This window comes from Camelus bactrianus, chromosome 6, assembly GCF_048773025.1.
Source record: "Camelus bactrianus isolate YW-2024 breed Bactrian camel chromosome 6, ASM4877302v1, whole genome shotgun sequence".
NCBI classification, from domain to species: Eukaryota; Metazoa; Chordata; class Mammalia; order Artiodactyla; family Camelidae; genus Camelus; species Camelus bactrianus.
In genome coordinates this window covers 30,335,873-30,362,237 of record NC_133544.1, presented here as the reverse complement: position 1 = coordinate 30,362,237, position 26,365 = coordinate 30,335,873, and the positions used below count along the sequence as shown (strand labels likewise).

General features: G+C 48.8%; 1 protein-coding gene across 15 annotated transcripts in view; it reads right to left on the bottom strand.

The window, feature by feature from the left end:
• The window catches only part of TMEM229B (transmembrane protein 229B), a 38,656-nt gene that overhangs the window by 8,929 nt on the left and 3,362 nt on the right, over positions 1–26,365 (bottom strand). For 3 of the 15 annotated variants that reach the window (XM_074365356.1, XM_010962288.3, XM_074365358.1), the window contains exons 1-2: positions 532–768; positions 174–318 (exon numbers count right to left, since the gene is read on the bottom strand). Coding sequence is in view for 1 of the 15 variants with exons in the window: in XM_074365364.1 (XP_074221465.1) it covers positions 4,723–4,849 (127 nt within the window). In the remaining 14 variants the exon portion in view is untranslated. Of the gene's footprint in view, positions 1–173; positions 319–531; positions 852–4,722; positions 4,905–26,365 lie in introns of those variants that run through there. The other 12 variants (XM_074365354.1, XM_074365352.1, XM_010962287.3 and 9 more) reach the window with 10 other exon arrangements.

Below are 26,365 nucleotides of genomic sequence, written 5' to 3'. Positions count from 1 at the left end.
CTTATGAGCAGAAACAAGATTAAAGGAGTAGCTGTCAAAGGGAGAGAGAGAGAGCAAGCTGCCGAACAGAAGAGAGGATGGGGGAGAGAGAACAGGGCGAGCCCGAGGCCTGGGTTCTGTTTTTGGAATCCGCCGTGCCTGGAAGGACACAGGTAGGCGGAGGGGTAGCATACCTAGGCAAGGTCAGCTCACGATGGAGGAGTCGTCCCAGGTCTGGTCCACGAAAGATGAATGGGGAAAGCTGGCTGAGGCCAGGAGATAAGGGTGAAGACAAGGACGGGGATATGAGAGTGTCATCAGCTGGGATGGCAGCTCATACTGTGATGGGACAGATGCTAAAATTAGACCCAGGCCTTGGCCTGGGTGGATTTTCAGAACTCCAGTCCCCAAACCCATTTCTCATAACCACCAGAGCCGTGCTTAAACTTTGAGCTAGGACAGGCTCACCCACCCTCTGCTGGGCCAAACAGCCTCCTATTCCTGCCCTGGCCTCCCCCAACCTGAGTTATTTGCCCTGGACTCTTCCAGTACCTCCTTGTTCAGCCCTGGGATCAGAGCCCCAGGAAAATCTGCATCAGGAGGAACCAGCAGCTCGGGGACGTTGGCTTCTTTCTCCTGGTGACACAAACAACCATCCTGAGGACCATGACACAAAGACAGGACAGCCCAGGAAAGAAAACTCAGGGTAGGTTAGAAAGGAGAGCACGGGCAAGACTGAAAGCAGAGAAAAGAGCTTGGAGAGAGTGGACGGTTTCATAAGTGGGATTTGGGGGAACAACACTTAAGTACAAGAGCCCTCATGTGTGATGAGAGAGCCAGGGCACACAGAGTTCCAGGAAAGGCCCGGAACTCAAGGTGACTCGTCAGGGCAGGGCGCGGCCCCTCCAAGGAGACAGGTGATTGTGAGGGAGGAGGGCTGACTTTCAGAACCCTGCTCCGTACAAGTATCTCCCCTGCCACTCTCAGACTCTGCTGAACTATTCCTCCAGGTGGCAGAGAGCAGAGCGAGCAACTGAGAGGGGCAAAGAGAACACCATGAAAGTCAGAGATAGGCTGGAGACAAAACCAGATGGGATGATTGTTCTTGGTTTTGCCCCAAACTCCCATCTTGTTTCAGGAAGCTAAGGTGATAATGACTCTGGGAACTTTTGTCCAGAGGAGCATCTTGCTAGAAAATGGGGATTTCCCCTTCCATACCACCTTCCTTTTTTACCTCATTCACTTCCCAGATTTCACTTCCCATCCCCAGGCAACAAAACCACTACAGTTCATTAATGCCACGACTCTGGGGAGAGGCACAAGCCATGTAGGGGTCCCTGAGGGCAAGGCATTGGGGGCACAGCTTGAGTGACCCTGAGTCTGGACTCCTGGTAAGGGAGTGGAATTAATGAGAGGTGGGCAGTTGCCTATCTGGGTGCAGATGCCTCAGCCTGCCCTGCAGTCATCAGGCTGAGCGTGGAGGAAAACATGGGCTTGCTTCAGGGCCAGAAGGGAAGCAAGTGGGGGAAAATACCTGTGGTCACTGGCTGGCCCAGATGCCTTAGAGTTCCATCCTCTCTCGCTAAGGGTATCCCCCAGGAAAGCCCCCTGGGATGGTCCTCCCGCCTCTTCCCAAGTCACAGTAATCAGGTACTCTTCTCAGCACTTCCCATGTATTAACTCAGACAATCTCTAAGCCCGTTTCACAGATGGGGAAACTGAGGCACAGAAAGGCTAGAAAATTAGCCAGAGTTCTTACAGCTGTACAAGGCAGAGCTGGGATGCAAACCCAGCTTCCGAGCCTTCACTCCCAATCCGCACGCTGCACTGCCCTTGAGCCTGACTACAGGTTCCTCGGAGGGCATTGCTATTTTCTGAGTTTCTGCTTCTGGAAGCTGAGATGGTAGATGGAGAGACAACCGGATGCAAGAAGGACATGAGCTTCTGGGTAGATCATCAATGAAGCCCAGAACTGGTGTCAGAGCTACTGAGGGCTCTCAGCCTGTTCTGAGAGGCCCAGTTCTGTTCTGAAGCCAAGTTCTAGCAGGACCTACATGAAGGTCATCCAGGGTCATAGCTGACCCTCACAGGACCATAGCAGCAGCCTCTCCTTTGGGTCTTAAGGCATGTGCCATTCAAAGACTGCTCACTCGGACACACATTACTCAGAGCCTCCCTGACTGCCAGCCTGCCCCAATGCTACTGGGAATCTCAGAGACCCCAGCCCTGCCACGGAAATGCCAGCCAAGAGCAGTGACCAGCATGCAGGCTGCCCAAAGAAGCCGGGTGCCTGAAGCAACAGCAGCCAGAGTCAGAAGCAACCGATCCACACAGGGCGGCAGGCGGGGGAGGATTTCAGACGGCCTCAGATGCTAAGCAAATCCCAGCTGGCAGGTGCAGGGGGGCAAGTGGGCTCGGGGAAGGGAATCAGCCTGGCACAGAGGCTCACTAGGGCTTAGGCAGCAAAGGGCAGCCTGCGGGTGGGGCCCGCAGGCTGGGCATCCTGTGTGTTGCCTGCAAGACCCTTCCCAGACTTCACATGGCTGCCTCCCTGCTGTCATTCAGATCTCAGCTCAACCGCCACCCCTCAGAGAATTCTCTCATCTCTGATCCAGAATAGCCTCCCCATCACTCACATCATCCCGTTTTATTCACAGCACTGTCACTTGCTGATACGTTGCTACTTGTTCATTGTCTGTATCCCCCAATTAGAATGAAAGGTCCATGAGGCCAGGGCTCTGCCTTGTTCACTGCTGGGTAACCAAAGCCTAGAACAGTGCCTGGCAATAAGACCCACTGATACCTGTGAATGAATGGATTGAATGAATGGGCCCCAACAGGCGCAGGCCCTTAAACACAGATGAGAGCAGGTATGAACAGCTAACCAGCTCAGCCTTTCTCTTCTCCTCGTTCTTGGGAGATCAAGCCTTTAAAAAATTTTAATTCTAGCATGTTAAAATGTCTTTATTGCTCCCAATTACAAAAGGGACATGTGCTCACAGTTGAAATTTAAACATTACAGAAAGGAATGACTTAGAAAGCAAAGTCCCCCACCATCCCGCATCTTAAAGAAAGTCACTATTACTGGTATGTTGTGTACTCATCCAGATTTAATTTAGTTTTCAAAGAAACAAATCCATGCATCATGGAAAGAACAGGCATTCATAATTCCAGCAAACTAGCAGCCATTATCATTTCTCCTTTGCAATCTTTTCTCGTGTGTTTATTTTACAAGTTATCACAATGTACTTTTTCTGTAACCTGACACTTTAACTCATTGCATCACAAACATTTTTCTAAGTTTTTTTATTGCCTACGTTCTCCTTATTCTAGTGGCTGTATAATAGGCCACCAAGCGGAGAACTATAATTTATTTAACCTAGATGTTCAACAAAGGGAGAACAACTGTTTCCCATTTCCACTGTGACAATGACACCACAAGAAACATCTTTTTTATGCCTATAACAAGAGAATTCCACCCTTTTCTTGGCTGGGACTATTTCCTAATGAAAGATTTCTTAATTCCACAAGTGGGTTCACTGGATGACAGGGTACAGCTGTTTTAAGGCTGTAGACTGCTCTGGGGAATTCTGCGTAATGCGAGGAATAGGTCTCTGTCTGAGTCACCGCGTTCCCACGGTGGCCCCCACGGCCATCTCTCCACGCTTCCCCACCCCACTCCCATGGTGCAGGCTCTCACACACCACCCCGCCTCCAAATCAGCTCAACAAAACACTTCCTGAAAGACTTTCCAATCACAAACTGATTTCACAAGCCTAGGCTGAAAAATAGATAGAAAATGAAAAATAGATTCTAGCCCTGGCTTTTAAACTCTCAACCAGCAGTGGAGTCAAGATCTACCTAAAGTTGAGAAATACCTGGCTACCCTTTTCCTTCTCTGCAAACTCCCACGTGGAATCTAAAGGCCCTGGGCTCCCGTGGACCGGTCCAACAGCTCCGAGGAGCTTGTCCAGTCACGAGTGCAAAAGCACCAGTCCTTCCTGCCCTGCCTTCCAGGGAGCTCTCTGCCTGCTGGTCCCTGAGCCCACAGTGGGACTGTCTGTCCTATCCAGACAAAACAGCCTTCAGGCGGGACAGCCTCTAGGGCTTGGGAAATCAGCCAATTGTCATTTTTAAAGCATCATCAAAGAAAAGCCAGAGGCTGAGGATGGAAAGAAAGACTATGTGAGGACAGGCGAGACTCCACAGTCAGGGGCCCCTCGCCCTACTCATCTGCATGAGGAGGAGGCGGGGCTGAAACATGGTGGAAGCAACAGAGGACTTGCTCGTCTTGACCCCCTGGTAGCCACTTTTATGGCAGCCAAGGCGCCACAAATCCCTCACCAGCCAGTGTCCTGGATGCTCTACCCCAGGCCACATGAACCATTCATGGAATCCTAGGTGAGGTGCACAGAGGTAAAGCCCAGGGCCCAAAGCATCCATTAGCCTACAGATAAGAGAGAGAACTGGGGAAGATGCTGTCTCCTAAGTGCTGGGTGTCTCGCATCGCTCAGGTCAGCCAGTCTGGGTCTGGCCCCGTTTTTAGAGGCCATGGGCTGTAAGATGGCCCAGCATGTGACATGGCCTGAAACTGCTGGAAACCCCCCCTCCCATTCCAGAACCATAGCCCTGTGACAGGCCCTTGGATGGGAAGCAGGCTCAGAGCTGGCACCTGCAGATCTGTGTCCGTGCTGCTGAGGCAGGAAGAGCGGGTGATCCCTGGGGAGCCAGTAACATACTCACTTATCACACCCTTGAGTGCACGGCTCAGAACAGACATCAGGATCGCCGTCCAGGGGTGTCCCGGGTTAGCCTTTGTGCTGGTGCCTGGCTGGGCCTCGGTGCCCTTCTCAGCAGTGTGGGCAAGCATCAGCCCCAGGGCTCAGCTGACCCTTGGCCAGTGAGCGGGTGGCTTCCATTTGTCCCTGCAATTAAAGAGGAGGGGTTCATTAGCTTAAGCTGCCCCCAGCTCCGGGCCACCAAGCCAGCCAGAGAGGCAGCCTCGTGGCAAACACCACGGCTCCGGGCTCTGGGCTTGCCACCGGGCCCCCTCTCTGCCATCCTGTTTGCCCGGTCTGGTTAATCCCGCGATGAGAGCCAAGGATGGATCCAGGCAAGGGGGCTAGGACTCGGGGCTCCCCGCGCCACGAGTGAGTGTGTGCACACTTGTAAATCTGAGCAGGGATATAATTTTAGAATCCAGCTCCATTCTCATTTAGCTTCAAATTACACTCTCACCTTCACCCTGCAGTGGGCGCATCTGTTCTCAAGGGCACTCAAGAACCTCACAGAAGGCAGACAACATACAACCTTTGTTTTAGCGTTTGGGGAGCCAAGCACAACTGCACCCACAAAAACAAGCACACCAACAAGATGTGTGCTAAAACCCTCTACCCACAATCCCACACTGTGATACTTAACTTTATTCGATTATTTTACTGTTATTGTTGAGGCCCTTCCTATTAACATGGGTAACTGACCACATGCTGATATAAATCTGCATATATATATATATAGTATCTGCATATATTTACAACATCCTTTGCCACATATATATTTTTAATATATCCCTAAGACTTGACCACTTAATAGAGATTTCAACATTTTTGTTCTTTTAATATGAAGGTGCTGAAGTTTCCCCGCAAACCCTTTGGATACGGCACCTTCTGCACGAGCCCTAGGACAGAGCTCAGATCGAGCCTGGCCCTACGAGAGGATGGACTGGCTGTTCAGAAGCCGAGAACACTATGTGGCGGTGGGTGGGAGTCAGCATCATCCCCCAGCGAACGGCCAAGCAGGTGGGCCACAGAGGCACCACCCCGTGCTGATGCCCACGGCCACCCTCCTCCCCCCGCCCTCCCTCCCAGGCTCTCTGAGCAGGGGTGACTCAGGCCTTTGCTTCCTAAGCTGACAACTTGCAAGGCATCAGGGGAGCCAAGAGAAGTAAAAGGGCAGGGGTCAGGGATGTGAAATTCACAGTGTGCACATGTGCTTGTGAGCAGGGAGGGCGTACACCCCCTGGGGCCTCCACACTGAGAGAAGGGAAGGACAGAGGATGTGCCGAGGGCACTATGCTCTCCTGGTCTCTGTCTCCATGCAGCTCCTCCACAAACAGGGGCCTCCAACCCTGCCCCACCTGTCTACCCCCTCCCTTCTCCCAGCCTGCCTTATGGTGGGCAGGGGTCACTCTGACACGTACCTACCACTGGTGGAAAGAGCTTTAGTGAAGCATGTCCAACGCACCCTCTGCCCCGAGCGCCACCATGACGCTGTGCCTGGGGAGTTCAGTCCCACCCACGGGCACTTCCCCTTCTCTGGGCCCTAAGCAGGCCACACAAATAGCACAAGTCAAAAACAAAACAGAAACAGAAACCAAAGCCCACATCCTGGCAGCGCAGCGCACCTGTCGCCTGTCGCTGCGGCAGCCCTGGGAGCCTGCTGCTGGCGGAGGTGCTGCCCTGGCCCACGAGGTGCGGCCATCAGAACAGACTCCCTCCTGGGGCCCGCCTCGCGCTGGACACCTCCTGCTCCCCGGTCTGCAGGCTCTTCCCCAGGGAACTGGTGGGGGCTGGACATGCAGGTGATGGTACAGCAGGGGTCCCACCTCTGCCTCCAAGCTGCCCCCAGACCCCTCTGACACTCCACGGCCACTCAGAGCCGGTCCCAGCTGTAGAGGGAATGAGGCTCCCTTGTGGACTGCGTGACCTGAACCAGAGGCTTTAGAGCAGAGGAATGTGTGAAGTCCTTATACAACTAACATGTGGGTAGAACTCAGGCTTTTTCAAGTGTATCATCTCTCATGATTCTCCCAAAACTCCTGTAGGGAGGGCGGGAATTATCCTAACCTCCCCTGCCTTGCCCCGCCCCCACCCCAACTCTGCTTGCATTTTAAAGATGAAAACACTGAGTCTCAGGACATTAAGAAATTAGGCCAAATCCACACATTTGATTCAAACCCTGGTCCTGGGGCTCCAGAGTCAGCCCTCTTGCCATATAGCATCCCTTCATCTGCTTCCCATTTCAGTCTCATTCTTAAGGCACATGTCCTTCATTCAGTGTAATCTGCTTAATGCATTCGGTAAACCGCTTATTTGTAACCATACAGCCAAGTCTGTCCATCCAGCTTCTCCTTCAGCATGTCCAAATGCCCTGGAAACTTGAAGGAGCACACACAGACCACCATGGGGTTTCAAGCCCTCTCTACCTGCCCTCCTCTGCAGCCCACCACACACACTCCGCCTTTGAGACCCTGTCTCCTCTTCATTCCTTTGTGACGCCACCTTCCCATAGTCTCCAGTTATTCCATTACTGATGTTCCCACAGGACTCAGGACATCCTCCTGTTGAAACATGTTGTCCCATCTTAAAATGATTATGTGTTGTTTCCCCTTCCACATGGTGAATTCCTTGAGACCATGAAACTTCTGTTAGATAGATGGACAAGGAAGGTAGAGAAGGGTCCAGCTAAGTTCTTGGGTGATTGCAACATCTGGTGTTATTAACCAAACATAGTGATGCCTGGTATTCTATAGTTTTTAGGACACCATCATGGAAGGGCTCTCTCCCACAAAGCACCATAAACATTGGTTTACAATGGCCAGGGCTGTCTCTGAAGATCAGGGAAGAAAGGAGGGTGCTCACTCTCCTTTCTCCCACTTCCAAGAGCCATCACTGGAGCTAAGAGGTGAGGCTAGAAGGGGTGAGTGCCTTGGGTCTGGACAATGCAGAAGACACGTCACACGAGGAGGGATGGGGCAGGAACAGAGCATCCCAGGCATCCCGGGAAGCACTGCAGGCTCTCTCGTGGGCAAGGGGCCAAGCTCAGGCTCAGGTCAGAGAACAACAATGCCTATTCTGTTATTTCTATAATGTGCTTGCACTCTCAAAGGGCACATCCAGTTTTCATGCACGTAGGGTTCATCTCCCAAAGAGGTTTAACCAGCAGCTGCTGGCAGGAAATTCCCTCTGCATCATTCTCTCTCCTCCCCTGTAACTATGTAGGGTAAGCTGGGCTTGCAGGATTGAATCTCTTCTTCTCTCAGTGGAACATCAAAACCAAATCTACCCCCATCCCTCACCCGTCTCCATGGCCCAGAACCTAAGACAGAAGCCAGGAAGCGGCAGGCAAACACTATTCCTTTTTCTCCCCTATTCTCCTTTTCCCCAAACCCCCCCAACCCCAGGTGCCCATGAAGTAAAGATACCCCAGAGACCCACTGGGGAGCCCTCTGGTTACTCAAAGCCTCCCCAGTTCTTCCCATGTGACTCAGAACAATTGCTTTTACTTGTCCTGTAGTAAGACCAGCCCTGAACGCAAGTGGCTTTGGCAACTTCCCAAACCAAGGAGTGACTACGCTCAGCTGGAACTCTAAATCCCCCCGATCAGGGGAAAGGCTGTGTCTGGTCAGCTTGGGGAGCAGAGAGTCTGCTCTGGGGCCTGACTGGCATGGGAGAAAGGGGATGGGCCCCCACTCCACTCAGCTGTATCCTTCCACTCCACGCCCCTCACTCTGAGCTCGGAATCTGGCTGTCCCTGCCTGCTGGACACCTTACCACCCTGTCTTCTGTCTCACCTGCAGGCTACCCGGTCCTGACACCCTCCTCTCCTTCCTTCCTCCTCCCCATCCAGCCCACTCTACCTGACATACCCTTCCCGATGTCCCCCCTCCCCGAATCAATCCCGACTGCCCATTCCCTCTGCCTTGGAGGGTGGTCTCTGGCCCACTGCTCCTTTTCCTTCCCTCCCTTCCCACCCCCTGGCACTGGGTAGCTGCTGCTCGCTGCCTGAAAGGCTGGACAGCTGCTGGGCTCTCTAATTAGCTGTCTGGCCGCCGTCCCAGAGCGAGGCATGTGTTACTGTAAAGAGCTGCCTCACCTCCCCTTCATCAATAATCCCCTATGCAGATCCCACCAGGCAGCAGCTGAGGGGCCCTGAATCCTCGTCACGTGTGAGCAGCAAGGCTCCTTCTGTCAGCTGGAAAGGGACAGGCAGTGGCCTCAGAGCTTCACCTGCAAAGTGACCAGGAATTAACTTATCTTGCTTCTCCCTATTATTGCCAGTGTCCTTATGATGTCCCGCAGGTGAACCTTTGCCTTTGGAGCAGTGGGGACCCTGCCCCTTTGTTGCTCCCCAGTGGTGGCAGAAAGAAGCCCAGTGGGTCTTTTGGAGGACAACTCTGGACCCCAACAGCATGACACCCAATATCCTACTCTTCACAGCCGTCTATAGCCAAGTCACCCCCAGAGATTTCTAAACAACCAGCGGACCTGGTCCAAGAAGCCCTGCGGAGGCTGGTTTGTTTATATGAGGTGTTGTATTCCAGTAATCAACAAATATTCGCTGAGTCCCTGCTGAAGGTCAGGCACTGTACGAAGTGTGAGCAAGACGAGGTTCCTGCCCCCTTGGAGTGCACAACTCTCTGGGGAGACCGACAGTAAGAAAGGCAGCTGACACATACTGTAATGTCTGCTAGCAGGCCACGAAGAAGGGGAAAGGCCTGGTAGGGACAGAAAGAAACTGGCTGCCGGAGGGCGAGTCATAAACCTAAGGAGCTAGCACTGGGGCATAGAAACCGTGCATCTCTCTCATCCCAAAGAAAGAGCTTTGGGAAAAGCATTCCAGGCAGAGGGAACAGTAAGTGAAAAGATTCTGGGTGGGGAAGGTAATAGCTCAGTTGTAGGGCACATGCTTAACAAGCACAAGGTCCTGGGTTCAATCCTCGGTACTTCCACTAAAAGAAAGAAAGAAAGAAAAAAGATTCTGAGGCAGAAACAAGCTAAGCAAGTTTGAGAAATAGCAAGACCAGAGTAGCTAAATTTAGTGTAATTAGGAGTCAGACATTCCCTGCCCCTGATTGCAAAAGTCCTCATCTAGTGATCCCTACAGGGCCAGCTGGGTCAGGACAAAGCACCTTATTGCCAAATAAATGCAGCCAGTCAACTGAAGACGCCCCCTCCAGGCAGGGGCTGGACACTGTGAAGTCCGCATCAGCTGTTGGCAATTTTATCAACCAATGAAGGGAAGGTGAAATCCTTTGCCTAATGGCCTGGAATCTCCATCTGCTTCCGATCAAAAGAATTTAAGCATGTTAGCAGGTCCTCTCTAGCCTGGGTGTGTCACTTTAACAGGAAAGTGAATATGTCTTTTTACTCCAACTAGTTTGTTGGATTTTCTGTCACTTGCAATCAAGAAAATCCTGACTAACAGAGGTGATTTTCCCTCATCTGGAACATACTTAGTCAGCATGAGAATCATGCATCTGAGCACCACCTGCCCGCATCTACCGCTGTGAACACCAGTGGCTCTGCCCCTTGCAGACAGGAAGGGGCGGAACTGAGAGTAAACAGGTCGGATGCCTAGAACAGTGGGTCCATCTCAGCAGCATGGCGATAGCTTTGGGGGCTCCAAATCACCCTTCTGGGCACCGCTCAGATTTTGTCTTTTCCTCTTGATTCACCTGGCCCTTGCCAGCAACCTAGCACATCCTGACTATCTTCTGCAAACAGGGCATGTGCAATCTAGCAGCCTGGAGACATGGCCCAGACCAAGAACAGAAAGTACATAAAGGGAGTCTTTTTCTACAAACTCCAGAACTGCATTACCCAATTTGATAGCCACTAGCTATATGTAGCTATTTAGAATTTAATTTTAATGAACTAAGAATGAATAAAATAAAAAAACTCAGTTCCTCCGTCACACTAGCCACACTTCGAGTGCTCAAGAGCTACATGTGGCAAGTGTCTACCATATTGGACAGTGCAGATGTAGACCACTGCCAACATCACAGAAAGCTCCACTGGTCTGCGCTGCTCTAGAACTTACCAAGGGTGCCCAGAAGGCTGCCAAACACACAGACCTAAAGCTGAGCTTCACTTCCTTGCTCTTGGAAACCCTTTTTTTCTGAACAGACACTCCCTGCCCTCCCTCTCTTCCTCGGGCTCAGGCCTGGTTAACCAGGGCCACCACTGTGAGATGGGGGAGGATAAACCCTTGTTCCATGAAAGTCACTGTCCACTGTCTGAAGAGTGACATATCCAAGAGGCCAGGAGACGCCTTGGCCATTGGAGAATAAGGCCAGCCCCTGTGTCTCTGGCTATCACTCAGTGTAGGGGGTGCTGCTTGGAGTGTTTAAAAACCCACGTTTATTGGGCACCTTCTGTGTGCCGGGCAGCTGTCACACAGGTCATCCCACGAGTCCCCTGCACGAATCCATGAAGCAGGCATCAACTCCAATTTACTCAGGAGAAAAGGGAAGCTCAGAGGTTAATTGACAGCTAGAAAATGGGAAGGCCAAGGTTCTCCCCAGCACACTTGCCCCTACACCACTCATGAGAGATGCACATGTGTGGACTGGAATTAGGAGACTTAATTTACCCACGGCAGTGGGCCCCTGGAGCTGACCGTTGGGTCTCATGGCAATCTCCTGTGAGCTTCCCCTTCCGGCTTGCTCAAGTCCACCCAGACGTGGGAGAGCTACCTTCCAAGACCTGCCCACAAAGGTCGGGTGACTGGAAGATACCACATCAGAACCAAAGGAAGGCCACAATCCAGAAGATAGACCCAGGAAGGGGGAAGGGATCATAACACAGAACATGTGGCATTTCTCGTGGGCAAAGAGGGGAGGACATGATCAAAATTTTGTTTTGGAAAGCTATCTGGACCATGAGTTCCTTGTCTTTGCATCTTTATGTCCTGGATAAAACTGGACATACATTAGGGACTCAGAATCTAAGGGCTGAATGGGGGAAAGAGGAAGGGGGCAGGTCCTCCAAGAGCGACTGGCCTGGCCAGGAGGAGCCTGGAGGGCAGGTGCATGGGGGGAAGATAAGAATGAGCTGTTCTGGGGGAGCTGTGATAGTTGCTGTTTGCTACACATGACCCAGTCTGACTGTCCCTTTCCTTTAAGTAATGGTCCAGAGGAAAGGCCAGCATACACTGGGCTGGGAACTGACTGCAGCCAGTCACTTCCACTCTGAGCCCTGAGCCCAGCAAACCTGGCCCCTCACTCAGCCTCTCCCGGACAGCTCCATCTACTGTGAAAGCACTGAGCCTTGCCACATGCTCAAATATGGTTCCAAACAGCACTTAGGCAAGAGTAATTAAAGGGAATGTTATCTCAGTCAGGCTCTCATTAGCCACGTAATTAGACTGCTGAAAATAATTAACATTCCTTTTGACAAAGGAAGCAGAGGACCCATTACATTCATTAGGACAGCCTCAAACCAGCCCGAGGAAGACCAAGAAGAAACTCATTACCTCCCAGACCCACAGAGGACAGAGTCAACATCCAGGAACCCAACCCCAGTGGCGACTCCTGCCCTGGGCCAGGCTCCTGTGCAAGCGGACACAGGTGGCAGCGGATGTCCTCCTCTGTGTATTACAGACAAAAACAACACACTCGTACATACTCACAGGAAAGAAAAAACTTGGAGGAAATGCATGACTCTATATCAAGATCACAGCCCAGAGGCAAATACCTGTCTTCCCCAAGGACCTGGAAAATGACAGAAAAGATGTCTTCTAAGAATAAATGCATTACAGCACCAGAAAACAAGAAGGAATTATATGGACTCCCTGAAGATGGATGCCAATGAGGATAAACTGATCGAGAAAACATAACACCCCAAAATAAAACTAATAATAATAATAATAATAATAATAATAATAATAATAATAATAATAATAATAATAATAATAACGGACACTCATGCACCACATATATCTCTCAAGCACTGTTCTAAGCACATATTATCTCAGTTAACCCTCGGAAAAATCCTTTGAGATAGAGACTGTTACTTCCACCACTTTACAAATCAGACCCAGAGTTACATAGCTTTCCCAAGGTCATAGTGCTAGTTAGTGCCAGGGCTAGGATTTGAACTCAAGCAGTGTGACTGAGGCGTCTACACTCAGTCAGAGGAGGGCTCCAAGTTTGGAGCGAGCAGACTAGGGGCCCAGGAGAGGTCCTGAGTGGTTGGTCATTGGATTTGGAGCAGCAGGGCAAGTGGGCCCCTGCCCCACCTTTCCACCAGGTTTGTGCCAGGAAATTAGGATAGGGAGAGAGGGGACACCCAGACAGCTCCTGCAGGTCCCCAGCAGGCACATCCCACCCTCCCGTCCACAACCAGGGGCGGCTAGCTCTAGAGCACGGAATCAGGCTTCATACTGAAGAAGCGACTGAAGAAGCGACTGAAGAAGCTCATAATACTAAGAGGGGAACACAACCAAGACTCACTGAACATTTGACAAAAACCCAAACCCCCAAAGAAGCACTAAATTTAAGAACAGAAGTTCTAGATAAAAAACAAAATGAATATAAAGTCAACAGAATGAAATGCTTTTTAAAGTACAATTAATATTCTCTGAGGAGTTAAGAGAGGTTACTGATTCTATGGCCCCAGACAAAGGTGTTGCCAGAAGAATGCTAAAGATCTTAGACGGGAGGAAATACACCACGGTTAACCGGTTCTCTCTGGATGAAACAATACAGTGACTTCATTACAATTTTTCTTTATATAACTATTTTTCTAAACTTCCTATACCAAACATGTATTACTTTTGGAGTCAGAAAAGTTATTTTTTAAAATGCCTGGCATGAGGTAGGCGCCCCCTACACCAACCCTTGGCCCTATCCAGGCTGGTCCATAACTCATTGTGAACCAATCGTTAGATCCATGCTCCCATCTCCCAGTCCCTGTGCACACGGTCCCCGCCCCCAGAACGCCCTTACCTATCGCCGTTTACCCACATTCACCCGTTCTTCAATGTCCACTCAAAGATTATCCATGTTAGTGAAAAGGTCCCTGCTTCGTACCTAACCCACTCTGATCCCTCCTTCCCCAAACTCCCGGGGGACCTAATTCTCCAGGGTCACAGGACAGCTCTTCTCTAAAATTTCTCTAAGACTCTAAAACATTGAGCTGTCCTGTGGGGTTACAGTACTGACAACTTACAAGTCCCTTACCTTGAAGTGACCAAGTCTTGTCTCCCCAACCCTACAGTAGGCTTCTTAAAGACATTCAGAGGGCACTAGCTTTCTTTTTATACCCCACTGTGCCCAAATAAAGCTGAGAAGCTTTCGTAAGAACACTCTTAGGTGTCAGTTGAGTGAATGACGAATGAGCTTTTGTTCCTGGTGGGAGTAGGAAGAGGCAAACTATTGTGGAAATGCGGTTACACAACAGGGCTGGGCCCCACACAGCAAGGCCCTCCTATCCGGGCAAGGCCCTCCTATCCGGGCAAGGCCCTCGAAAATGGGTTACCTGGTCCCAGACAGCTTGAACTCCCAACCTTTGCCTGGGATCCAGAAATATGTGCAAATCCAGGGGAGATAGTAAATCTTGAGGCAAAATGTTGATGCCGAGTAAGATATTTCTATGGTCTTAAGGTGTCTTGCCATAGATTGCTTATTAGTAGTGAGGGAAAATTAGAAAGTGCACAGTGAAGAAATAGGACAGCACCTTGACCAAGTGATTAAACTTACCACGCATAAGGGACAGACGGCCCTCTGGTGCCTCTGGATGTAACACACAGTAAAGGACACAACATCACTCACACATATGCCGGACGGGAACATATAACCCACTGTCTAAACGTGGGGCATCAGCACACAAATCCAAAGGGAAGAATATATATATATTTTTAAGGGGAAGGAGGAGGCTATATTCTTCAAAAATGTCAATGTCATGAAAGACAAAGGCTGAGGAACCGTTCTGGATGAAAGGAGATTAAAGAGACATGACAACTAAATGCAGTGCGGGAGCCTGGACCAGAGAGGAAAAAAATGCTGTAAAGGACGTTACTAAGTCAATCACAAAACTGTAATACAGCCAGCAGATTAGATAAACTATCATATTAAAGTTCAGTTTACTGAAGTTTCTATAAAACAGTATCCTTATTAGGAAATCCACGCTGAAATATTCAGAGAGAAAGGGCCATGATGTAGGCAACTTGCTCTTAAAAGTTTCAGGGAAAAAAAAAAAGGTTCAGAAAAAAGAGAGAGAGAGAGACAGAACATCAATGATGAAGTAAATGAGGAAAATGTTAAAAATAGTGACTCTGGATAAAGAGTATATATCTGGACTATTCTGGTAACTTTTCTGTAAGTTTGTTTGAAACCACTTCCAAATAACAAATTTGGAGAAAAAAACAACAAAGGGGCCCCATCCTTTAAACAGGGAGTTGGGTGGGGTGGAGCAGACGTGCAGGGTGAATCCAGGAAGGACATTGGTCATCACATGTCTACACTGGATACAAAAATTCCAGCTCTGCCAAAAGGTCCATATAAGATACACCTCATCTCCGGTGTGGCCCTCCCCTTTTCTTACTTCTCCACTTATTTACTCCTTCCTCTCCCCAAGATCAGCAATCCTCCAGGAGGCCTCCCTATTAGTACCAAAGGACAGGATTGATTAACCTTCTGGATCTATTCTTGTATGTAGTTAATATTTGCTGAAGATGTTTTGACAGCCACAAGCCCACGGTAATGAGTCAGGCTATATGTGTTAAGCCACAGCCTTCTGAGTGTTTCATGGTATTTCATCACCACCACCTCCCACAAACTTGTGGCTAGTCCCATTCATACTGCCTGAAGTTAGGACTTTATACCATGTTCCTCCTTTCTGAGATCTCACTCAGGCTTTCTATACCCCGATTCCTACATCCCACCACCATCACTGCCACCCAACTCCAAAGTAAACCTCCTCCCTCCCACACAGACGGGCACAGCCTCCCTCCCCAGGTACCCCGTCTGTCACAGCTGGGTGTGGCCTCTTGAAATAACGCCCCTCTAAATAAGAGATCGCTGATGGAGTCTCTTTAAGGAGACTCACTGCAGGGAAGGGGTTGGAGAAAACCATCCTGTTATCCAAATTCATCTGTTTATTAATTCAGAAATCCTTATATGCACCTATTATGTGCAGACTACTCAACACTAAGCTGGTTGGGGTGCGAAAGCTGAAGTTTAGCAGAGGGGCTTGTTGTTTTTAGAACATCGGAAATATAAAATCTTGGAAATTCTACTGTAGTGTCAAATACCAGAAACCTAATAACAATAATAACTTCCATTCTGACAACCTTTTACTTAAATGAACTTCCTTCAAGTTCACCCCATTCTTAATGCATTCATTTGAAGGGGCAAAACCCACAAAGGGACCAGCAAGACCTCCCAGACAGGGCCATTGCCTTCCTGCTTTTGTGCTTCTGTAAAATGGCTTGCTTCTAGGAAAATGAAACTCCCAATTGGTCCATTTCTAACACCTCATTTGCATTTACCCCTAAAATTCCATTGCTCACTCCTGATTGGTCCATTTCTAACACCTAATTTGCATATGGCACAAACTTAATCAAAACCTAAAACCCTATAAAAGCCTGTGTAAACCTACAGATGGGGTCCAGAGTTTGGAGTATTAATTCCTCTGGGCCTACTGGCATAATAAAGCTGAGTTCTTCAACCCTCCAAGTGTTGCTTGGTCTCTCAACAGGATTCAGGTTGCTGTAACACATTCACATGTTCCTTTAACAATTACTCAGTATCTATGTCCACCACCAGGGACATGCAAAGACCCCGGAGGCAAAGACCCAAGCCCGGGCCACAGCGGCTGACATTCTAAGTGGTCCTGGACTGCCCGACTATCCTGGTAGACATGTGCTTAGGGCACTGGCCATGATGGGGCACCAGAGAAAATTGTTTTAAAGAGGAGAAGATGAGAGAGGTTCCAAAAGAAGCTATTGTGGCTTCAGTACACAAATAAATTCTGTTATTTCCAAAAACATGATTTTATATTCTAATTGAGAATTATATTGATGTATTTTTAATGACTTAGGGGACCCTAAGCCTGTCAGTGAGGAGGGGCTCTAAAGATTTTAATCCAGCCCAAACAGTAAATAGAAATTGTCATCCTAAATGCCGACAAGGGTCAAGCAGCCAATTAGTGAAGACACCAGAGCTATTAAGAAAGTAGGACTGACAGGGCTGGGTGAGGGATTTATTGGGGGTGGTGGGAGGGAGAGGAAGAGAGAGTTCGAGAAAGGCACCCAGACTTCTGACTTGGGCAAGGGCAGGGTCATTCCCAGAGAGGAGGACGCAGGCAAAGGTGTGTATTAGAGGAGCCACATGATGAACTGTGTTTCAGGTGCTCTAAGTTTGAAATGCCCCAGCACTCTAGGCTGGAGGCAGGTGTCAGACCCCTGCTGGATGGAGCAGTGGAGAGGAGGAGCCTGCAGGGGAGAAGGTGCAAGGGGTGGCATCCAGAGCTGGTGGAGGATGAAGTGTTGTGAAGGGGTCTCGGAAAGGGCCAAGAAGGGATGAAGACACCCAGGAAGGGACCTCGCCAGGGAAATGGGGGCAGGAGAGTGTCAGTGGTCGTGGTCAATTGCAGAGACAAACCAGACAGGGAATGAAGAGATTTAGCAGCAAAAAAGGTCATTGAGGACCATTTAAGAAGGAGGAGTGACTGCAAAGGGAGGTGGCTGAGACAGTGTGGACGGGTGACTCTTCAGAAGTTTGCTTGGGAAGGGAAGGAGAGAGAAAAGCTGCTGGAGCAGGGGGGTCCTTTCTCCCTTCCTCTTTTCTTCTTTCCTAGATAAGGGAGACCTAAGGATGCTTAACACTAAGGAAAAAAACCACAGCAAGGGAGAGCTTGTGGCTGGGACATATGTTGTGGGGCACATGTGGATGCTCAGGGTGTCCTGAGGTCATGGAGGGGAGCACGATGAGCCACAGTCCCAAAGGCCAGCAGGACATGAGTGTCACTATAATCCCTTTACCGAGAGGAGACCCAGGCAGCCAGAGTAAAGGTGGCATAAGTACTAAGGCACTACAGCCAGACCTAGAAGACAGGTCTCCCAGTTTCCAGTCCCGGTCCTTCTTCCAGAACAGCAGTTCTCAACGGGGCCACCCCATGGGATGGCGGGCGGTGAGGGCCCTCAGTCTGCATCACTTGGTGGGTGAGGAGTGCTACAGGTACTTATTGGTGGGGACCTGGAATGCCGGACACCCTGCGGCTCCCACAACAACTCACAAAAGAACGCTCCCATATGACTTTAGAACATTCAGCTGGGCATTCACAGAGGTGAAAAGTCCGTTTACAATTATCTGCATCTAGAACCAAACTCCCTTTCTGAAATTAGCATAGGATTTTTGCATGGTTTCAGCATACACTGAATTTTCCAGGAATGCCATTGGAGGGCAAATCAAGGGGATCCTTTGCTTTTTATTCGGAGCTTTATCAAGAGTGGTTCACCATGTGGGAAAATCACGTCAACCTCAGCAGCACCTCTCCTGGTACTGGAGTCACCCACACTACACACCTGCCTGTTGTGTGTATTTGTGGCTGTTTCATTCGCAGTGATTTTATGTACAGGTTCAAGCACTGGACTCCTTCCTTCTGTTTTCTGGGGAGTCATGCCCAAGCAATTACATATTAGAATATGTGACATTGTATTATAATTAACTTTTCCTTTATTTCTCTTTTGTATTACAGTTTAGGCATTATGTTGATTTTTAAAAAATTTATGTATGTAGGTGTGTCATATTATCTATGAATTTGAGTCGGAGTAATTAGGAGGCATTAAAAATATTTACTTGATAAAAGAGGGGCCCCTACTTTGTGCCCCAAGAAGCAAGGGAAACTGTGGTGCTGAGGGAAATGGAGGGGTGAGCAGACTCAGGGGGCTTCAAATGATCAATCCCACAGGATAAAGTCAATGGTCTTTTATAGACATCAACATGAAGTTCCTGAATGATGGGTACACGACGTGGTCGGTCCATGGGGCTTAAGAAAATGATTCACTTGGGCACCTTTGGGGAATTTCATTTCACAATTTTCACGGGACTTTCTCAATTAATTTAAATGAGACTAACCTCAGCATTTTCCAGCACGTAATGACAAGAGGTAGAAGACCACAGGCCATCTGCAGGCCCCAGGGAAATGATAAATGGTTGAATGTCTGGAGGCAAAGATGTGTTTAGAAGAAGTCAAAGAAATAGGTGCCAGACTTGGTCTGGGGAATATCTTCTTAATGGATGAGAAGATTGAGTAAACAGTATGTAAGAAGATGCTTAAGGATATTTATGGAAATGCTATATCACAAGGAATCATGGACAGGAATAGGGATAGAGGAATGATCTCAGAGGACCTCCAAAAGGTTAAAAAGGCAGGTCAGAAATACTCAGGGCTCAGAATCTGAGAGAAGCTGGTTATTTAATGGTAGGGAAAAGGCAGGCTAAATTCCCACAGGCGTGCCCATCACTGCCAAAGAGGGACAAAGGGTTAAAAGAAGTGTCCTTCAGTCAAGAGGGGATAGCTAACTGATTCATGTGTCCTCCCCACCGAGGACACCTGGGGACTGGGAGGAAAGGAAAGGAGCAGCCTGCCATTCTGGGATGCTAGTGGGTGGTCCAGAGACAGGGCTTTCTGAGCCTGGCTCTTGCACTAACCCTCACAACTCTATTACCTCTCCTCTCAGTTTTCCTCATCAAAAAAAATGAATAAAACACAATAGAACACTTTAGACTCTATCATTGTACATTTTTCTATTGTATTCATGTTCTTCCAAGAGTATTTGTGTACGTATTTAAAAAAATTTTTTTCCTGGTGTTTATTTTTTTAAATGGAGGTACTGAAGATTGAATCCAGGACCTTGCACATGCTAAGCACGTGCTCTACCACTGAGCTGTTACCCTCCCCTATTTTTTAATTTTAAAATGTCAGGTTGAAGCAGCTGTATGGATTAACAAGAAGACGCTCAAATGAATACCTGCATCCCTTCCCAGAAGGAAGTAGAGGAACCTGGCTCACGTGGGCTCTGAAGAAACATTCAGATGTAGGAACCAGTTTACGAGTCTCTGCAGCGCTGACTCAGCCAAGGGGCCAACAGCCACCCCCTCCCACCCAGTATTAAAGTGAAGTGCAGACACCTAGCAGGTAGGTACTCCCACCCTGATGACACGCCGGTTCACCCCTGAGACGTCACAGTAGGAAGAGGGAAGCCTTCGTGGTTTAGGAGTCAAGCAGGGCTGGGACTACGGTGAGGCAAGAAAGGCACTAGACTCGGATACAATACTTGAAGAGGTGCCAATAAAAAGCTTAGTAATCAGAATAGATGATAGTGCGATGCAATATTTGAAAAAAACAAATTGGTAAACCCAAGGTGTGGGCTGCTATTGTACTGGAACCAGGGCCGGGATGAGGGCAAGGCCAGTGAGGCAAGGTCACATGAGGGTCAATGATGTTAGCATAGTCCCGCATCGCAAGAACCCCTTGCTGCGATTAGCACCCCTGGAGAAATACCGCAGAGCTCCACAATCTCTGATCCCAAACACTTGGAATTCAGAATTGTTTAGATTTTGAAAAAGGTAATATAGAACACATCCAGTAGATTACATAATCCCCACAGCAGCGTCCGGGGCGGCACTGCCAAACACATGAAGATTTCTGCAACCAGAACTATGAATATTCACTCTCCGCAGAGTAAAGAGACCACCAGTGGCCTTGCGTTCGTCCAGGTCAGGCTCTGCCATCACGTGAGTTAAAAAAAAGCTTTTGGTTTTAGGATGTTTTGGATTTTGAAACTGCAGATAAAGGCGCGTGGGCCTGAACAGCATTGCATCGGGTGTCTTAAAGAAAAGAAGCAGCAGATTAGACCCAAAACTTTGGTTATAAACTTGTGCAGAAAAGAAAACTGTGAAGTCTTCAGCAGTGATGACCCAGAGGAAGGCGATTTCTAAAAGCTGGGTCAAGCCCAGAGCAGACTTACAGCATTTCCCACCAGCCAACCAACCGCTACTGTTAAGTTCCGTCTGTGTGTAAGAGCTTGTGCAGGGTCCTGGGCTGTACTGAGACACGCCGGACTCAGGCCCCCTCTTCAAGGGCTGAAAAGTTAGGGGGGACTGGAAGGCACAGAATACTGGACACTGAAAGGAGCTAATCCACACCTGCACTTTAAAAATGATGAAGCCAAGGTTCAGAGAGGTCAAAGTTCTTGTACAAGTTAGCAGCAGGAAGTTAGCGGCACAGAGCGATCAGATTCTGGGTATGCTAACTGCCCTTCACTGCTCTTTGCATAAAAGTACAGAATAATTGCCAACTTAGTAAGGAAATTGCAAGAGGAGACAAGATCCCAGCTGAAGTGGTTTTCGTCAAACATACCTTTGCAGCAAAGGCGGGTTCCGACTTTTAAAAGGACTGGAATTTGGGAAGGCAGCAGAGCAGATGCAGGGCCTCCTGGCAGGAAAATAATATGAGGTATGGGGTTGGGGGCGGATGCGCAGCAGGTGAGTTGGGCATGTGGATTAGGCGCTGGTGAAGGGCCTAGAAGGAGTTATTGGAAAAGTAGGGAAAAGCAAGGCATGGAGAGCTTAAGTGCCAGAGTGAGGAACCTACAGTATGTCCTAAGGCACGTTTCCCAGTCATTTGAGTTCTGCCTTCACGACTGAAGGCTGCCCGCTACTCTTGCAGGAAGAGGCAGAGTGTAGCCATTTAAAAGAGCACACTCTGCGGTCAGATTCTTGCCATTGGAATCGGGTTCTGATGCCAACTGTGTGACCTCGGACAAACTGCATAACCTCTCTTTGCCTTGGTTTACTCATACGTGGCACAGAGATACTACAAGTACCTCCCTTGTGAAAGTTACAGGAAAGAGCATGTTTACTGTCCCGAACACAGTCCCTGCCATTATGAGTACTCAGTAAGTGTGAGTTGTTGTTAGCCTTTTTTATTTGTTGTATTTGCAGTTATATACGTACTGTAGCCTCATCCTAAGCAGTAACATCCATGAACTCCTGGGCTTCTTGTGACAGCTATGGTTTGATGACACACACACATAACAGGAGGTTAACTCAAAAGTCTTAACCAAGGCCCTGGATACAACAGGTCTGACACTCCCAAGCTGCTGAGAGGTCCTTCAACAGAACCACTCGGGAGATCTGATATCTGACCCTGCACCCGAGAGGACAGGGTGGACTGGCACCTGACCATACCTGAGACGCTGGAGGTGAGAGATGCAAGTTGGCCATCTGCTATGGGCAGAGCTAAGAGAGACGGCTGAGCTGGGGAGCGGGCCTGTGTTCCCAGGTTAATTGTGCCAAAGGATGTGTGATTGTTTCCTTGGATTATGTGGGCCACGTGCAAGAGGGGGCTCACACGAGTTCAGAGGAGGTCTTGTCCAAGAGGGTGGCTCAGACGGATGGAAGGACCTTAGCTGAAAGTGGCTAGAGGTGAATCGCTGGATTTTAGGGGCTGAGGAAAGAACAGGGATCTAGAATAGAGGATAATTTGCTCTTTTCAAGACAACTGGAAGTGAATGGTCCCAGTAATGGGGGGAAAGAGTCTCCGAGAAACTGATGACCATGGCCACAAGAAGAGACTCAGCATTAAGTACCTGCCAAGCCCAGGAAGTTAGGAGCTGGCAGACAACAGTGCTGGCCAAGTAAGGCCTTTCTTGTCCTTCCCAGCCCAGTGACAAAGGACTGGACATATTAAATACTGAATTGAGACTATGTTTGTGACTTAAAGTGACCACAAGAACTTCTACTGCCTAAGAATGACCTGGAACATTATGGGCCTGATGGAATTTTCCTCCCAGGGCAGGGGAACAACTAATGCCACTGAATCAACATAAAGGGACAGTGGGAGACAAAATTAAGTCACATTATGAGTACATACCAATGAGTCATGTTTCTTTACACTCATTAGAAACATAGCTATTAAACTGAAATGTTTTTCCCTGTTCCAACAAAAATCATTTCTCAGATTCCCAGTGGTATGGTAACCACAATTAGAAATCACTGACATAGGGCAATAAGGAACTCAGGAAAAAAAGCAAGGCAGGCAGGACAGAAAAGATGGGTTTGGTGGATTCAGTAGGAGATCATTTGGTCTGCAACCTTGGATATGATGAAATTAAAATAGAAGCGGTCCCAGTGGAGAGCAGAATCCTTGGACAAATGGCTTGTTCAAAGGGAAATTGAGGCGGCCCAATGTCATGAACAGAGAAGCTGTGACCCCCTGAGTTCCTAGGCTGAGCTTATAGTATGATCTTGCTCCTTCATGGGGAGCCAGGGAAGCAGAAGTGGGATATGTTCTCACTAACTCAGAGTCACCCGGAAAGCCTCAGCTGAAGTCTCCATGCCTGGGAGCCCTGGGAAGATCCTGGGCTGAACCAGGCCCTGGAGTCTGCAAATCCAAGTTCAGAATGGAAGACATAACCAAAGCATGCCTTCCCTGCTGCCTTCACCTGGGGACAATCAGAAGATGAGGGGGGTGTGAAGTTTAAGTTTTAAAACAAGATACAAGAGGTGTGCTCCATGGTTTAGAAGACGGCCAGTATAAGGGTGAAGACACACAACTTCTCAGCTGCCCCATTTAAACAAAGAAGGAATGACCAACCCAGTCCCCCTTTCTAAGAAGGGACTTACTCCAGCTGTGACTTTGTCCCTTAACTTCTAATGTGGCTTCCTTTTCCTTCAACCCCACCTCTGCTCTCCCAGCTCTGACACCCTGCAACTCCAGACCAGCTGAGTTATCATCTGAAAAAGGACCAAATTATCCAGATTCCACTGGATCATCCAAGCATTACTGCTGGAGATGTGAGAGAATATCTCTTCCAACATTTTTATTTTATGGATAAGGGAAAAAAAGGCCAAAGGTCTCAAGTCACATGCCCGGAGTCACTGAACTGAGACATGAACCCATGTATTCTGACCCCTAGCATGTCACTCCATTCTGCACCAACATGCTAACTCTCAAAGGGGGTCAGCCCCTCTCCCAGGCCACCACCTCAACCTTTGTTCCTCTTCCACAAACATCTCAAAATGTAGAAAAGCCACAGTGTTAACTTGCCTGGAACAGACAGGGATGAAAGATATGAGAATCACTTCAGTGAACTAGCTGGTCACCTTTGAATGGAGTAATCAGTGGCCACAAATATTTTCTCAGAAGAACAGGATAATCCAGAGCTTGCTGTACTTTGCAGAGTATACTTGGGCCCCAGGGTCATAATCAGGGTGTCCACAGCTGGACTGTAAGGATGGGCAGGGTAAGGTCCAGAAACTAGGTTGGAGGATGAGGACTGGAGTCCAGAATCTGCAAAGATAAACTACTATGCCTAGTGGCGGTAGGGTGACAAGAAAAATGCTGCCCAGAGAGCCTGCTGAGTAAGAGGAAAACATGGCATCACAATGAAATGGAGTTTATGAGATATATTCCTATGCCAAGCAGAAAGCCTGGTCTTCTTATGGTAACCCCTGGGCCATCTGGTCTACTTCCCTAAAGCGGGGTACCGACCTCTCTCTTCTTCCCAAACATTCGCCAGGAAGTTGATTTTCAAAAGAGAATCTTGACGTCCATCTCCTTTTAACTAGCTGTGTTTAATCCACACCAGCTCTCCTTCTTATAGTTTAACTAGCAGTACCTCCTCTCTTACCTTCTCCCAACATTTATTCCACCACGACATCCAGGGCTTTAGAACACGATAGAATCAGATGGATGTCCGTTCAAACCCCAATTTGGCTACTATCTGGCTGTGTGACATGTGCAATGACTTTATCTTTCAGAGCCTCAGCTGTAAAATGGAGATAATCAATAATAGCTATCTCATTGCCGTGTGAGGAGAACCTATATCAAGTGCTTACTTAGCCCAGTGCCCGGCATATCATAAGTATTCAATAAACAGTGGCTGTCTTTGTTATTGTTGCTATCATCACTGAAGCCAGCTACAGTTCCACGTGTGGAATTAAATCTCAGAGGGCGGAAACAGGCCATCCAAGGTCGCACAAGGGAGTTAGGGAGGGATCCCAGATTTCCTAACCCCGGAAGCCTTTGCCAACCATCAGCTCCTACACAAATGTCATCGCCTAATGACCTAGAAATCTGGGTCTCTGATCATATCCAAGGACCACAGCTGATGATTTAATAGGTACTCACTGTGTGCTAGATACTGGGCCGGCTATATGAAAGTTTTAAGTCATCTCCTTGTTTGTAGCAGGCAAAAACACAATTACAAAACAAAAGTCTGGAGTCACTGCTTATGTTGCCCAGTGGTGACAATATTTCTTGTCCACGGTTGTTTTAAGATGGGAGATGAAAGTAAGACCAATGCCCTGGCTGCCTTCTTTCTGGTTTTAGAAAGCCTTTTTCAACTGGGAATGGGGGGGGGGGGGTCCTAGGGACTGGAGACTAAGTGGGGTCTGGCCAAGGACAGCTGTGGAAAAGAAGATGGGAGCTGGCAGTGGCCTAAAAATGGGTCCCCATCATTGCTCCAAAGAACAGCAGTTATTTTCTGCAAGGTGGACCTCTTGCTGTACTAGACCTGTCCCTACACTGACTGTGCAAACAATGAAACCAGGGTGCCCCAGGAAGCACATTTTATCTTGAAGCATGAATCACCCCTTGGAAGTCCAGAAAAGAACCCTTTCTTTGTGGTCCTTCAATCTCCTTCTTGGCCAGCATCCCTAGTTCCTCAGGGGTGTCAAGGCCTTAGGAAAACTCTGAGTGAGTGACCTTTTTGATGGAAACAGACCATTCCAGAAGCTCATGTGACAGGAGTGCCTCTTAAAAACTGAAAGGAAACAATGAATGAATGAACCAGCCAGAAGGCCTTGGTCATTCAAGTCCAACTGCGAAGGCAGCTAGAAATGGCTAATCCAGTATGTCCTGAATGCAGGGCTTCTGAAGAGGAAAAGAATGGCAGAGAGAGCTCTCTCCAATCATGCCCTTGATCTGTGAGATCTCCTTACGGTAACTTAGGATTTGACAATGCAATTGCAGGTCATGCCTTTTTTTTAACTGTCATGCTTCTAGAGGGTGGAGCAGCAGAAAGGCACCATCTGAGGACCCAGGTCCTGCCCACGTCAACTGTTGGCCATAATTCCAAGGATGCTGTCCCTTGTACAATACCAGCCACACTGGGAGCCAAAAACCCTGAGAGGATATCAAACTCCCTGTTGAGGAGTCAGCAGAGTAAAGGACAACGGGGAGCTGGATGTTCAGAAAGAGGAACTAGCAATGACTTTAGTTACCCCTCAAATTGCCAGATTGGATTGTGACCGGCCCCAAAGGTGTGAGCACCAACATTGGCAGAGGGTGGAAAGTTCCCTTTCAGAACCATCCTCTGAGGGAGCAGTGGGCCAGTATCATTCTGTAACCCCACTACATTTATAAGGGAACTGATGTTAAAATGAACATGGAGGACAGACTTAGGGCAGAGGAGGGCAGGAGTCCACACCTGCAGGGAGGATGTGAGCAAAGGAAAGGGAGCAGGCGCTCCTTTTCACCTGGGAATGTGATAGATTCCTTATCCAGCCTCAGTTCTATCTATGGATGTCAGCTGCAGGGGTGAAAACCACGTCCCTCTCCTTGACTCACAGCAGCATGGCACGTCCCACAGC